Genomic DNA, 16,661 nt, shown 5'->3' on the forward strand with positions numbered 1-16,661 from the left:
TATAGTGAAGTTAAAAGGTGACTTGCCCTTACCTTGACTAACAAACAATTAGATTCAGCAAGCAGGGGAGTTAGTAGCAGGAGAACAGGTAGCACGATCAGGAGTTGACTTCCAGTGCTCACAGATGTTCACAGGTAGCACGATCAACAGTTGACTTTCAGTGCTCAGCGATGTTCTCCGGATAAATATTAAGGGGTTTATAAAGGATTAGAAAAGTGGGTGTGTATGTAAATGTGCAACATGTTTCTGGCGCGTTCTGCTTCAGGGGAGCCTAGAGCCCCTGGGTCTGGGGACTGGCCCCTGTGCAGAAGATACCTTTGAAGTGTACATGGTGTTTGGCACCTTGGCCATTCCCACCCTGCCAGCCCCCTTTGGGAGCACACGGCCACAGGTGCGTACTGCCATTGATAGTGGATTGGGGGATGGATGGTCAAGAGGCGTGCAGAAAAGTGCTGGAACACTGCTGAAGGGAGGCACACTTATGGGGATTGCAGGGGCGCATTCTGCACTCCTGGGATGCGTGGAAGATCTTGGGTGAAAGGTAAGTAGATGGTGCAGGTAATAGTAAAAAAAGAAACAGGGAAGTAAAGAGAACCAGAAGGAATGAGAACGAGAGAGAGAGAGACAAGAGATTGTGACTCAATGCAAAAGCCGCAAAGAGAGTACAGTCCAGGAACGTAATGGGAAGGAAGGACAGGGAAAAAGGTTCACGAGCAAGAAAAGGCAGAAACCACAGAGGAATCAGATCAGAGAAGAGAAGAGAAGGCAAATTGGGCCACGAGAGGGGAGATGTCTGATCCAGTGAAGCCAGATAAGCCAAGGGAAAGTAAGGCAGGTACCGTAGGAGCCGGGACCCAGGGAACAGGCTGCGAGAAGGGAGGAACCCAACCAAGCGAAGCCAGGAACCCAGGAGAGGTACAACAAGGAAAGGGTGGCTGAGAAGCCGGCACACAAGCAAAAGCAAGGAAACAAGGGGTGAAGCAAATAGCCAAAAATTGGAGCGAAGCAATGCAATCTGCATACCTCGCTGCTTCCTTAAGTAATCCGTACAGTGCTTACTATCGCTATGGCGTCGACCGGCGCTGGCCATTTTTAATGGAGGCTAGAACGCTGCTAGAAATTTCAAAAGAGCAGTTAATTTACTGCCATCTTGAAGGGGTAAAGACTCCATTGGGATGTCTTCGTCTCCATCGCTGCTATAAGGACCAGGAATTGGGGAGAGTCCTAACAGGGAAACCTTTCCCCTGTCCTTCATCCCAATCCTCAAAACCACACCCGTATACACACAAGTAACACACATCACCCCTAACTGTCATTTGGTATTAACCTGGTTAAATGTCTGATGTTCCTACTTTTTAACACAAAAAGTTATCCCGACAGGGAAATCATTGAACCAAAACTTAATTTTCTGTTATTTCAATAGTGTAAATATTATGGCGTATTCTGGGGGCAACACGGGTCAATCGTGTGTCTCTAAACACAAATAGTCCTAATATGCTCAGCATTTTGCATTGTATGCCATATATCAAAATGTCTTATGAATCAATTCAGGCACAAACATGTTCATTAAATGCAAACAATGCAAATCCATGCACCTTTTTATAAAAACAAGTAAAGAAAAAAGGAGAAAACAGACGTCGAGGAATAATGTACAAACATTCACAATGATGGCTGAATCTGATATTCTGACATGATTACCTCTAACAAATAATTCTTTTCAGTTTGATATTTTTCATTGGACTCAAAACTATTGTATCTTTATTCGATGTTTATATATCAGTGATAAGTTTGCCAGTCCCAACATCATTTACAGAATGTGTGTCTATGCTGCTTAACTGTGCTATCAAAAATACTGAGCCCTTAAAACAGTTCTGACGCATTGTAAATATTGTGTTTATGTTATACATATTCTATCAAAGCTGATCATGCATAAAACAGATATGGCACTTTATCTAATGTGTGTATCCTTTCTTTTTCGCACCAAAGGCGATGTTAGTGAATGAAAATAAAGAGCCATTTTGTGGAGGTACCATTCTCAGCCAATATTTTGTACTAACTGCGGCTCACTGCATCAATGAGTCTATGCCATTTCACATTCTGGTTGGTAAGTTAATCAAATGATCACTTTGTATTGTATTGTATTGTAGTCATTTATATAGCACCATTTTCCCATTTGTATGGCCGCAATGCGCTTTGTGGTAGGAACGCCATCCCTCGGCGACCAAAGTCCAGGTATGGGAAAACCTTCAAAGATTAAACTTTAAGAAGTGTGTGTACATTCTACCAAGATTAGGACTTAGGAGGGCTGGCTAGGCTCCACTAAGTAACCCAAGAGGTCAAGTACATTTGTGGGTGCAGAGAGTGATCATGAAGGAAACTCGATGTTATACATGCCAACCCTCGCGATTTAGGTGGGAGACTCCCGATTTTTCACTGACAAATATCACTATTTTTCACGTTCTCCCACCTAAAATAATTTTAACCCAATGCATTCCTATGGGAAAATGTATGTCTCCAGATTTCTCTGATGAAATCTCCCTCCCAGGTGCATCAGAATGTTGGCATGCGTATGCGGTGTACCCAGCTAGACCAAATCTGTGGTAGGTTGTCAGTGTATACTAATGGCAGGGGTGTTGAGGCAAGTCTGGGGTTTCAGTGTGAAAAGTTATGTGACCAGCTAGACCAAATTTGTCATAGTCGTAGCTGAATTCTAGAGTGTGTGGATGGAGAGACGTGCCTGTGGCAGATGTCTGCAAATGTGGTGCGTATATACATACCTTAAACACAGACAGAGTTTATCTTCGATGTCCCTGTGTCAGATTTATTGGCACTATAGGCCAGCACCCTAAGTCTCCCAAGGCGATAGATTGGATGTCCAAGAGCATCTTCCATTAGGGGTAGATTGCTACCATGGAAAAGGACCAAGCTAATGGGATTCTTTGAGTGCAATAGGCAAATACATTAAATAGACATAGCTAATACATGTATTCCATGTTCTGAAGAAGCTACCCCAGTAATCTAATAAGCGCAATGTTAACGGATACTTGCATGTAACCACTGTGTTTTTCATTGGCTAACCTAAGCAGTTATAAGAGCAAAGGGTGTTGCTAGCAAGTAACTTGAAGCGCCATGAGTGGGCTGTAACCCTGTAGGAGAAATGCTCTAAGTGGAAGCACATGTGTTAATTAGATGCAGTTAATATCATTCTAAGTGTGTTGTGTTTTATGTCCCCAGAACCATCTTAGTGCGTCACCATTCCTACCCCAAAAATCCATCTAAGTGCATGCTATGTCCTATAACCAAATTCAACTAGGCGCACTTCATTCTACCGCCAGTGAACCTATGAATTGATCATTCTGAGTGCTTGGGGAAGCCCCTTTGATAATTAGGTAGAGCAATCCATCTAAGTGCATAATATGTCCTATCCCCATAATCCGACTAGGCGCACTGCATTAGTTACCTCCAATGATCCATCTTATTGAGCATTCTGGGTGATATGGGCAAGCCCCATCTGGTATTAGATAGGACAGGATCTGCCGGTGCATGGCCTCTAGGTATTCGACAGAGGCAGGAGTTAGGATCAGACCCCCAGTGTATATTTCAAGGCCTGATATGATGTCCAGACACTTTTCAGTGGTAACGTACATGCTACTATCTGATTGTCAGCTGTTGTCCAGTAACCAGTGTGCACCAGTTAGAGCTCAGGAAGTCTAGGGGGTTTATGTGTGATCTATGGTCGGAGTGAATGGGCTGAGTTTAGCAGGGTGTGTGGCTGCAAAAGCAGCTGGCCTCCGCTGTAACATGAACTGTTTATGTTTTGGTGAGTCTGGGCTGGTGCTTCTGTGTGGGGACAGTCACGGAAATGCAGAGGGAGTGGATTTAGGAAGCGAAAGGGAATAGCCATGTTTTGAGGGCCTTTCTGAATGCAAGGTGGTTATCAAATGCAGCGAAAGTGGAGAGGTAGAGAGTTCCATATGGTGGGAGCTTGGATGGAGAAAGAGAATCCGCCCAGTCTGGTGGAGTTGCAATGGGGGATAATGAGGAGAAGTGCTGTGCCGGATCTAAGGATCCTGGTGGGTTGGTAGTGTATGAGTTTATCCTGACCAATAGGGAGCCAGTGTAGGACTCCGAGTGCAAGGCTGATGTGCTCTCTAGGTGGGAGGACAATGAAGAGACAGGCATCAGCGTTTTCTATTCTTTTGAGTTTCCTAAATTGGAAAGCCGGTGAGCCTAGATACAGCCAGTTTGCATAATCTAAGCCGGTGATGATGATAGTGAGCATGGCAGAGATTTGGTGTGTGCAGGGAAGGTACACGAAGATTTGCTGAGGATGAATCGGTGGAAGAAGCAAGTTCTGGATGCGGAATTGATGTGTTGAGAGAGGGATACATTTGAGTCCAGCATGCATCCAAGGTATTTCACCGAAGTGGAAGTTGTCGGTGGGGGAGAGGGGCCTATAGACTGAGGTCAGGGGATAGATTGGGGAAGAGGAGTGGTTTTACCACATACTAGGATTTCTGGTTTTCCAGGGTTGAGGAGGAGGCGGTTGGACGTCATTCAGTAGTCAATACCAGAGAGGCAAAATGAGAGATCTGGACAGGAGGCACCTGGCAATTTGGGGATTTTGAGGATGAGCTGGGTGTCATCTGCGTAGTTGTAACAGATGAGGTTGTGGGAGAGAATGAGTGCAGGGAGGGGGATAGGATAGATATTGAAGAGAAGGGGAGACAGGGATGCTCCCTGTTGAGCCCCTTTGGGAACTGGGCAAGAGGTGGTAGCGAAAGGCAGGAGGAGCATCAACAATCATCAATTGAGAAAAAGACTAAAATTAATGGAGATGGGGTAAATATTGTGTGTACGCCAAGAAGAAGGACTAGTTTGACACAGGTCCCAATAGCTCAGTGCATCAAATAGCCACATTTCACCAACATCAGGAAACAAATAGAAGCAGTTGCTAAACAAACTACATTAGAAATGAACTAACAGCTTAGAAAACATTTAATTTGCCCAACTCGGTTATCGTTAACACCACTCGGTCTGGAGATTTACTGCCGGATTCAGATTTGCAGGATGGCGGTGTTGATCCCCATTTCAGAGTTGATAGACCTCCAACAGGGATTCAGCAGATTTAGTGTGTGTGGGGGGGAATAATTCCACCCACAGTAAATCTGCCACTTTATGGGGTTGAAGTGGAGGATATACCAAATTGCAGACATTTATTTACTGAACCACGGAACTTGTAATTAAGCGATGGCAGTGCAGCCTTTTAAGCAAGGAGCGATGAAAGCAGAAATCCTTAGCTCTATCCTGCAAAGAACTCTGCAAAATGACAGGGTATGAAATACATTTATTGATCGGGGCCCATTCAATAGTTAACTTATTGGTCTCAGTGAAAGGTCTTGCAGGAAATTGATAGTATACCCAGGCGGACAGTTGGGTTAATCTGCTGTGGGCAGTGTAATATGCATACAACAACAGTATTCACAGTGCCACAGGTTTTTCACCCTTCTACGTTCTACATGGAAGGGATCTACGTACCACAGCTTTCGGTCCCATACGGCCTGGAAATGCCAGCTGTAACGTCTCTGCATACTAGTATCAGAGAAACTTTAGGAAAAGCCACCAGAACCCTGCAAGGTACCAAAGCTGCTCAGAAACATTTTGCTGATAACAAAAGAAGAAATGCACCAGTTTATCAAGTTGGCAACCAAGTCTGGCTCTCCACCAAACATATTCGGTTAAAAGGCCCCAAAAGGTTTCACCCTAAATTAATTGGTCCCTACCCCATAACAGCCATCATTAACCCTGTTGCACTTAAACTGGGGCTACACCCGTCATTAAAGATCCACCCTGTCTTGCAAGCATCGTTTCTTAAACCAGTACACCTTGGCACACGAAACTCCATGGGCCTCATTACGACCCAGGTGTTAACAATGACGCTATTAGCGCCATGGTTGACGCCAGTACCTTACCGATTCCGCCATGGTGAATGGCGGAATTACCGCCCCATTCCAAGGTTGGCGGGGCGGTAATTCCCCATTCACCATTGGCCCTTCCCCATTCCCATGTTTGCCCCCATAGGGCTCAATGGAAATGGGGAAGGCGGTAATTACGGTACCGCAAATTGCGGTACCGTAATTACCTCCAAGGTCCCTTTGTGGGTCCAGTCTTTAACGGCTGGTAAAACCAGCCGTTAAGGGAGGACCCGCAAAGGGCCCTCAGAATTGGGCGGTAAGGGATTACCAGCACCAGTGCCTTTACCGGTACCGGTAATCCCTTACCGCCCGGGTCGTAATGAGGCCCCATGTCTAATTGATGGGGCCCCTAGGGGACCCTCGCGTATGGAAACAAGGCACAATCACCACACACAAACTGATACGCCAGACAAAAGGTTCAATTCCCAAAATCTAGGGTTTATTGCAAAACAAATAGTCTCAGTCGGCCGACTGGGTCTTACGTCCCGCAACGTGTGTCACCCAGACCTCGTGGGATGCAAGAGAGCGAGCATTTTACATCTGTTACATATATACAAAATAACCATCATATTATCAGTAGTGACACATTCAAAACCGCCCATAATGTATCTTTCTTTGTAATGGTTCGATGATTGACAATTGTGACGAATATGACACCCTTCAGACATTTATTCAGACATTTATTCAGCAACAGTTGCAATTTGCAAAGATACACACACTATTCTTTGTTTTAGGGAACATAGTGCTCCACAAGCAAGCTGCGTTCAGGGGAGAGACACATTCCAGGCCTCACTATCTTCGAGTTTCTATTTGTGAGCTAGAGGTCAGCTCGATCTACATGGGCTCAGTGAAGGGGGGCCGCAAAAGAGAGCACAATTCAAGCCATTAACTGTCCCTTTCTACAGTTTCTGCCGCTTCAGCGAGTCTAGCTGGCACCTGTGTAGTGCCACTTACTTCCAAGGACTTGTGAGGGAGGAAACCGGGGCATTGCTGTCTGGGCTGTCTGGGCTAGTTTTTCAACATGTAACTGTGGCCTTGCTCTGTGCATGAGCAAAACGAAATAGAATTCACTTACAACAAAGCATTTTGAACAGAAAAGCAAGGAGAGCGAAAATTACTAAAATAGTGGATTCTATTACTACAAAATGGACACTCTATAGTTATGCTGATGATTCTATACTGACGATGCTAGATATATGATGCGGTCGGTTTTAGGCCAACATAATATACCGTCTATGCTATGGAAGGGTATTTTCTAGACTCACATAATCTTCCTGCAGTAGAAATTCGAAATGGGGAGAAATAGTACGAGGTATGGGACATCTTAGATTCCAAGATTATTAGACGAAAATTACATTACCTGGTGGATTGGAAGGGGTACAGTGCTTTAGATTGTACTTGGGACCCAGTAGAAAACATTCATGCACCCTGTTTGTTAGCCCGTTACCACCATAATTATCCCACGAAGCCAGGACCTGGGTCGGCCCTCCTTGGGGGGGGGCTCTGTAGGGGAGTGCTGTCATGATTGCAGTGTGGGTACAAGAAAGATGGGTCAGGACCAGGAGGATCTCCACCCCATGGCAGTGTAGGGAGACGATGGGTTTGTGGATGCAACGCAGGTATTGCTCAAGTGCTTGGTTAGTTCTCTCCGTCTGACCATCGGTTTGTGGGTGATGGCTGGTGGATAGTCTGATTTCAATTTGAGCCTTATAACAACAACTCTTCCATAATTTGGATATGAATTGACTCCCTGGGTCTGAGATGATTACGGATGGAAACCCATGTAATCGTACAATTTTTGTTAGGAAAACTTGACCAACAGTCCCTGCATTTGGTAAGCCTTTCAGCGTGATAAAATGCGCCATCTTGGTTAGGAGGTCTACTACCACCAGGATGGTGTTGTACCCATTAGAAGGAGGTAAATCGGTAATACAGTCCAGTGATATTGTATGCCATGGAGAAGGTGGTATGCACAATGGTCTAAGTAATCCTGGTGCTTTAGTTTTTGAAGTCTTGTTTCAGGCACACACATCACACGTCTATACATATTGGATGACGTTCTTTCGCCACTTAGGCTACCAAAAATGTTGCCAATTTTCACTAGAATTTTGGTGATTCAAGGATGGGAAGCGGTTAAAGCATCGTGGTAGTTGTGTAAAAATTTGTCTTGCATAGTCGGCTCCGGTAAGTACAGACGCCCTCGATACTACAGTAGGCCATCTTCTATGGTTCGTTGAGGTCTTGGGACACCAAAACCTGTAACTGTTCTGGTGTTAGATATTGCCTAATTTCAATGCACAGCTGATCTAAAGTAGGCAGCGTTGAACTTTTCAATCCCAACAATTTACTTCCTGGGATAATAGTCACAGGGTCTGGAACTGCATAAGCATATCTTCCCTCCAGATTCCATGCAATGCGGGATAGGGCATCCGCCTGTCTGTTTTTGACTCCTGGATGGAAGGTTATGACAAAGTCATATTCCAAAAAGAACTTGGCCCATCTAAGCTGACGGGGAGATTGCGCCTGTGCTGTTCGCAGATATTGTAGAATGCGATGGTCAGTGTAGACAGTAACTGCATGTTTTGTGCTAAGAGATGATGATACCATTCTTTGAAAACAGCTTTAATGGCAAGCAACTCTTTGTCACTTATTGTAAAGTTTAGTTCTGCATGGGAGAATTTCTTGAACCAAAATGCCACATATGTAATTGATTAGTGGTCGGATCTCGTTGTAACAATACACCTCCCATCGCCACTTTGGACGCATCAGTTTTAGCGATGGAAGCGATTGGAAGTTCAGGATCTGGGTGTTTCAAAATTGGATCGGCGCAGAGGTAAACTGTGCCTTGGTTAGTTAAACGCTTGTTCAGCTTCATCGGTCCACATAAAGGTTTTGTGCCTTTTCAATAATGCCGTGATGGGGTGTGCAATGTTCGAAAAGTGGGGTATGAATCGCCTATAAAACTTAGCGAATTCTGAGAAACTTTGCACGTTTTTCACAAACGTAGGTGAGGGCCATTTTAAGATTACTTCCACCTTGCGATGGTCCATTTGGATGCCGTGCAGTGTTAAGAAGATTCCTAAGAACTCCACTGTGGTCACTTGAAAGTAACATTTCTCCAACTTTGCATACAAACGGTGTTTGCTGAGTTTTGCTTGGATAGCTTTAACGTGAAGCACATGTCCTTCTTCGGTGGCTGAGTACATCAATATATCATCGCTATAGACCATGACACAAACATCCAGGAGTTCTCGTAAAATGTCTGTCATAAAGAACTGGAAGGCCGCCGGTGCATTACACAGGCCAAAGGGCATGACTGTATATTTGAATAACCCAAATTTGGTGTGAAAAGCAGTTTTTCACTCATCCCCCTCCTTTATGCGGACTAAATGGTAAGCCCCACGCAAATCCAATTTGGTGTATATCTTCGCCTCTTTAAATTGGTCCAACAATACTGGCATGAAAGGTAGAGGGTACCTATTCTTCACGGTTATCTTATTGAGTCCCCTATAATCGATGCAAGTTCTGAGGTCACCAACCTTCTTTGGTATGAAAAAGAGAGGAGAAGAAGCTAGGGAGTTGGAGGGTCGAATAAATCTGTTTGCCAAGAACTGGTCCAAGTAATCTCGTAAATGCTGGTTTTCTTTTTCCATAAGAGCAGAAATGTGGCTACATAGAACCTGCAAGCCTGGTATCAAATCGATTTGGCAATCATATGGCCGGTGAGGAGGAAGGCTATTGGCTTGTTCTTTTTGAAATACGTCTTCAAATTCCTTGTATATGGGAGGTTGTTTTTTTCTCCATTGGGCTGTATCACAGCCCCCAACTTTTGTGTTCTAGACGCTGGCTCCTTGGCCACAACCGATACAAATGGGTAACAGGTGCAAAGGCACTCGGATGGAAAGATTACTGTATGCGTTTTCCAGTTAATAACAGGATTGTGGTATTCCAACCAAAGCATGCCAAGTATAAGTTGGAATTGTGGGGCATTAATCAGGTCGAAAGGTTATACGCTCTCGTGGGCATCTCTGCACAATAGTTCGACCTCTTCCGTACACTGTGTTACTGGCCCAGATGATAATGTAGTCCACCTTCTTCCTTCATTGCCCGGGTATGCCGATTCTCTGCGCCACTTTCATATCTATTTAATTACTGATTGCACCGCAGTCAATATAGGCTTCCAAGGCATACAACTTTTGGAGTTGTTCTAGTCTGATAAGGATGACAGATACTGTAAGATGTGAGACTGTTGTTGATTTCTTCTCACTCGACAAGCCGATCCCTATGCTTGTCGAGTCTTGGAGTTTTCCGTTGGTCGAGTGGGACATTTTGGGTTCACTGGTAGCACCTCAGCTGCTCCCAAGGGCCGTTTGCTTGGTTTGTTAGTACAGTCCTTCAGAAAGTGGCCTGCTTTGCCACAATATAAGCACAACTGTTCCTGGTGACATCTCTCTCTTTCCTCCTTGGATAGTGGCCCCCTCACACTACCCAACTGTATGGGTTCTGGGGTATTCTCCTGAGCATGGGGTTGTGTTCCGCGTGGATGGATGTATAAGGGCCTATTCTCTGAATGGCCGTAATCACTCTTCCTCTCCTGTAATCGGTGGTTTAGCTGTACTTCTAAATCTATGTATTTTGAGCATCGTTCCAGCGTATTGACCACTTAAGCCAACACATCTTTAAGTTCCCCATGCAGACCCCGATAGAAAAGGGTGGTTCGTTTTTCTTCGGGCCAATTGGTTTCAGCGATGAGTCGCTTAAATGTAGTGATGTATACTAGCAATTCCTGAGGTCCCTGCCGTAAGACCAACAACTCCCCATGTAATGCTTGCCCCTGGCTTCTGCGAGCGAATACTTTGTCTAACTCCCGTAGGAATTCACGAAAATTATGCAGGATGGGGTCATCTCGATTCACTTAATGCACTGACCAAGTAGCGGCATGGATACCCAGATATGACAACACAAAAGCCACCTTCATTTGGTCCGTAGGAAAGGCCCCTTGCCGACACAAATAATTTAATCTACACTGGTTCATCAAAATAGCATACCTTTGTGGGTCCCCTAGAAATCGTTCAGGAGGGGGCAGGGGAACAGTAGGTGGGGTGGGTACGTGGATATGAGGCAGCCCAGCTATGGTCCCATCAGATGAATCAGGTAGTGGCACCTGGCCTGCTTGGGCTACCAATAGGCGTTTGGCCAAGTAATTGGTTCTTTCTCTATTAACTACTGCTTCCCTTCTCACTGAGTTTGTTTCTAAATGGGCTGCATGCACCTCTGCTCGCAAGTCCCCCAAAAGTGCTGCTAACTGGTCTACCCCTGATTCCATGACGCTCGGGCAGGGCTTGTGACGTGGGCTTCACGTTCTGCAAAGCTTACCTCTGTTGCCCTAAAGAAGTGCCTGTTCCGGCCTGTTCTGATGCATTGCCCCCTCACTCGAGTTACCTCTGCACTGAAGAACACCCCAGCCACTCTTTTCCCTAGCGGTCGGCCGGTGACTTAACCTCCATAGGAGCGTGAGGCTGGGAGGGGCCTGTATGAACTTGGTTCCTCTGGAAAATGGTGTTTGGGGGTCTGGATAAGCTAAAGGTAAGTGTATGTATTTAATATTGGTTTCTATTGCTTTCTATCCCACCCCCAATTTCTCCCCTTCCCTAAGGTAGGTGGGTGGCTGGTGCGTCATGGCTTTAGATCACCGTAATGAACTGACGACTGAAGGCCAACGTTAGCTGGTAGGTATCCGACTCCAGTTACTTCACTGAAGACTAGTGGTCCAGACCGGCTGCTGCGCACTGGATACGGATGAAGAGCAGGTACATTCTGGTGAGGCATTATTCTAGATCTTGGCCACTTCTCAATGTAAAACGTAGCTTGTATGTACAATGTCTTTGTTGATGCGTTCAATATTAATAGTCTCTTTATTTCTTCACTTCTAGGCGAAACACCGGCAAGCTGTCTGGACTCAGAGCAGAGCGAAGAAGCTGGAACTTGTATGCAAGTGAGTCCAAGTTAAACCATGTACGGGAACAGGGAGATATGTGGTATTTCAGTCTCTTGCTGTTGTTGTTTTCTGATTTCAGGTTCCCAGGAGCTGTGATTACTGTGGACTGCAGACGAAGGACTGGAGACACCGGGTTACCAGGATGGTATGCCACAAGTCTACCAAGGTCAAGGTAAGGATCAAGACTGAGCACGAAGCAGTAGCCCGCCGGGGCAAGTAGTTCTTCAATTCCGGGTGAGAATGCTACAAACTCACATACGTGCCGATCGCACGTGCAAAAGAAACAGGAGCGGTAAGCATAACACTGCTCTGTTAGGAAGCAGAGGAAATGCTCAGTGCAGGGTGTGGTCCGGGCGTGGTTTTATAGCCATGGACCGCAGCCTGTCAGCAGTAGACCACCAAGGATGTCAGATCCATGTATCTATACTGTGCCATCTTCAGTTCCACAGTGGGTTCCTCTTTGGCAGCCATGTTGGGATGGGTTGCCGCCTTGTTCCATATACGCCTCTGGCAGCCAGCCATCCCACAAACCCATCGGCTCCCTACACTGTCATGGGGGGGAGATCCTCCTGGCCCTGAGACCCATCTGCCTTGTACCCACACTGAAATCATGACAAAAACACCAGCAGCAACCAAACGCATAAAGAAACAGTACTGAAAAAAGGAAGCAGGTAAACATTTACAAAACACCAACTGCTATAGCTATACAACGCCACCCATCCTACCAACATGTATATGCCAGAAATCGTAAACCATTACATTTCCTCCTACTTCAAAAGCACACCTTAAAAATTGCTGTAACCCCTGCACACGTTACTGTAAGTCATTGCGCACCATAACAGCAAAGAAATGTGGAAGTTTTTTTTTATCCAGCATGTATTTATTTTCCACACAAACCCAATGATTATGCAAAGAAACACAGAAACTGTGCACATTGCACAGTACACTGGTTCAAAGCATAGTTCTTATGAAGTACTAGTTATAAGGGTCCACAGAGTAAATAAATATATGCAATGTTGTGGACTACAAAATAACAAAAAACCTGCTCTAACATGTTCTGTTCTCTTTCCACACAGATAATGCAGCAAGGAGTACTACAACATTTCACATTCCATACACAAAAAACAGCATAGGCCCTTCCCAATCCAAACACTAATGACATTTTGCTATCATAATTCTCTACAATGTCCACAGTGCAATGTGTACACTTATTTCTGCAATGCACATAGCAATGCCACAATTTGCAATGTACGCCTATAAAACACTACGCAGCTTGTGCCTACGCCCTACACGCTTCAATACACCCAGTACAGTGTATTGGCTGCAGCCATACACTGAATATTATAGACCCTACCCACAACTAAGTACAGTCCCAAAGATGTTCATGCTGCAAGACACCAAACTGCGTACGATGGCCCAGCCATCCACGTATACTGTTAAAGCGCACACGCAGTCAGCCATCGTCCACCGTTGCTTCGTAACATACTGCACATATAAATGTTCCTTAGGAACTGTAAATGCACATTTTATGTATTTTGCCATCTGTGCATTCAGTGCAGCATGTGTACGGCACCATCATTTCTCCTTATACATCGTACTAACTTCACCGTAATGACACTACCAACATTCGGAAATGCATGGTACAATTGAAACACGTTGCCACCTGGATCCTTTTTTTTTCCCAGCATCATCTCCGGAAAGCGAAACCTAACATACCTCTCTTTCAACAGGACCAATGTTCATTGTAAAACAGCCTTGAGTGGGAAGCATGATTACCGCCAAGGGCAGACATTGTATAGAATTGTAGAAAAAAAGCAAAGATAACTTACAGTGCAGTTGCTCTGCCAATGTGCCCCAGAGGTTGTCTGCAACGATTCAATATGCCATACACTGCAATTTGTCATGCACCCACTACAAGCATGGAATCTGCTGAAGTTATGTAAGTACAACTTTACATCACATGTGTATTAGGATTCAAATTTATTAGGCTGCAGTTCTGTATGCATCATTATGAATTTACTTTACCGCACACTATCTCTGTGTGCAATGTACAGAGGTTTGTGACAGCAGTAGTCACGCACCATTACAGTGCCATGTCTCCACCATTCCCCGTACATTGCAACTGTGATTGTACTTCATTTTTTTGCCATGCTTCCCCAGCCCCTGAAAATCCAGACTAAAAGGACAAGACGAAAAGGGAACGCAATGCGTGCTGTGAAACACCATCCCTTATTCTCACTCCTGCAATGCTAAATTCCCTGTTTTGCCTTTACTATGCCCTTTCTCACAATTACTAGTTCTACGCACCCTCATTTTATTCAAAGTAATACGGCCAGAGGAGCACACAGCAGTCAATCGGCACACAAACTTGGACAGGTCACATTTCAGTGTTGCAGGTTTTAGCAAAACAGCTCCTGTATTCTCTTGCAATCCAAGGGGACCCCCATAAGGGTTCTTTTTTTAACTTTATTCCTTTCAACACACACAGAGACATTGTGGCATGAGTCTAAAAACACTCGCTAGCACTTTCAATTTTTAGAAAAAGGAAACAAATGAAAGGAGCGTCTGGTGGCAACGTTCAAAAACATTTCACTTGTGTGGAGCCGTACAAAGACAGTATCACCCACAAAACAGAGAGCAAGGCAGTGGGTTAACATATGACACTACTCAGTGACACACAGAACATGGTCCATGAGGCAGCCACCTTTTACGACATCCTTTCCGCAAACTCGTGTCCTGTATGCTGCCACTAATAACGCCTACTTACATCTATTCTTATTCCTGTTTTTTCTTAGATACCTGGCACCTTACTACATATGCCACACCTTCCGCTTCCAACAGATGTGTGGACCAAGCATTGCAAGATTACCATAAACCATGAGTTTTCCGCCGTTGTTATCTGGGCCGACCCATATGGGCCTGTATGTCCATTTGCGGTTCCGGCAATATGAACCAAACTGCAAGTGTTCATGATGTAAGGCATCACAGAGGCAACAGCTGCTACCTTCTTTACCTTGCAAACAAAATGCCTTCTTCAGCACTTGCCACCCAGGACCATAAATTATTCCTTTTTCCACTTTGCCAGACGACAAAGAAATTACACAAGTGCACAGATGGCATTGCACACTGGATTTTTTTTTGCAAAATGAAAGAGCTGTGATAGCAGCCACCTTACATGTTCTAGTGTACATTCCGTAGCGAAATAAAGCTCGTACAACAATTCATAGTGTTGGTCATAAAGTATGGGAATGTTCTGGAACCGTATGCTCTGTGTGCGCATGTGTGCTTCTGTTTTTGTTTATATTGCTCCTTTCCGGAGCTAGGTGCTCACATGACAGAGTGCACTACGCTTGGCACGCACTTAACGAAAATACCTGGAGTGCACAATGATTCTGCAAACGTGGACACTTACATATTTAAAAGTGTGTGGGATGTAAGAAGGTATGGTTATAATAATAACTTATCCAAATGAGCTAAGGCAAAAGGAATCCACTGTTTATACATATTTGTGCAATACACATACCTATAGCACAGTGCTCCCATATATGGCCGCATTGCGTTGCAGGGGTTGTGCCCAAGGCCAAGGCTCCTGGGTACACGCGGAGGCCTGCGGCCTCCGCCCATGCACTCAAGAGCGCAGTCCTTGGGCACACCCACTACAAGGCAATAGAGCCATGCATGGGAACATGTGGCCACGTAGCTTTCCTGACTACAGGTACCTGTGGGTATAGTAACAAACCCAAACAAGGCAACATTCTCAAACCTACTTCCAACCAGTGGCCAGACTGCTACCTTCAAGGGCCCTAGCCATGCACACAAGGCAGTAGGGGCTTTGCAGGCACAACATAACATAGTACACCGACTGGAAATATCCTCGTCTCCAAAGCACTCCTCATCCCCAATGGAGTCGGCCTGCACTCACCAAAGAATGACAATCACCTGTGCAACTACCCGCCAATGAAGTATATGTGAGTAGCTGCGTGAATGGTCCATATCGCAAAACTGTGATGGTAAAAAATCCTTCCATGTGGCAATGTCTTACTGCCCTCTCTGAAGGCCTACCGCCTCCGCCCATGCACCCAAAAGCCTAGCCCTTGATCACAACCACTACACGGCAATGGAGGCATGCATGGGAACATTTGGCCACGTACCGTACTTGCCAAACCTACCACTGCCACTGACACCCCTACCCACCGGCACAACACAATGGAAACCCACAAAGACAACATAAGCACCAACACCCCTAGCCAACAGCATAACACATTGTCAATTTCTTCGCATCTTCTCAATGTAGTCCCCGTTCCCAATGGAGCTTCCATGCAGTCGCCACAGAAGGTTGCCGCCTGAGGAGCTACCCGCAAATTGCTGCATTGCTCGCGTACACCCCTCGCACACCTCTGTCTTCTTTGACTTAAACAAATAAATCATATTTTCTGCTTTTCACTTCCCCAAACTTTTCATGCCCTCTTTCACCCACCCGATCCTAAAAACCATGTTTTGCAACCCCTTCCGGCGCGGCAAAATTGCTGCAGTGCTTGCGTACACCACTCGCACACCACCGTCTTCTTCGACCTAAACAAATATATCATATTTTCCATTTTTCACTCCCCCCAAACTTTTAATCCTCTCTTTCACCCACCCGATCCTGCAAACCATGTTTTGCAACCCCTTATGGTGCGGCACTATCC

At 45.3% G+C, this 16,661-nt stretch overlaps 1 protein-coding gene across 1 annotated transcript in view; it reads left to right on the plus strand.

Moving 5' to 3' along the window:
- The window catches only part of LOC138526428 (coagulation factor X-like), a 302,087-nt gene that overhangs the window by 271,050 nt on the left and 14,376 nt on the right, over window positions 1-16,661 (plus strand). The window contains exon 7 of the mRNA XM_069637170.1: window positions 1,987-2,104. Coding sequence (XP_069493271.1) covers window positions 1,987-2,104 — 118 coding nt within the window. The remainder of the gene's footprint in view (window positions 1-1,986; window positions 2,105-16,661) is intronic.

Source organism: Ambystoma mexicanum, chromosome 7p (assembly GCF_040938575.1).
Source record: "Ambystoma mexicanum isolate Mex_15411 chromosome 7p, UKY_AmexF1_1, whole genome shotgun sequence".
NCBI lineage: Eukaryota > Metazoa > Chordata > Amphibia > Caudata > Ambystomatidae > Ambystoma > Ambystoma mexicanum.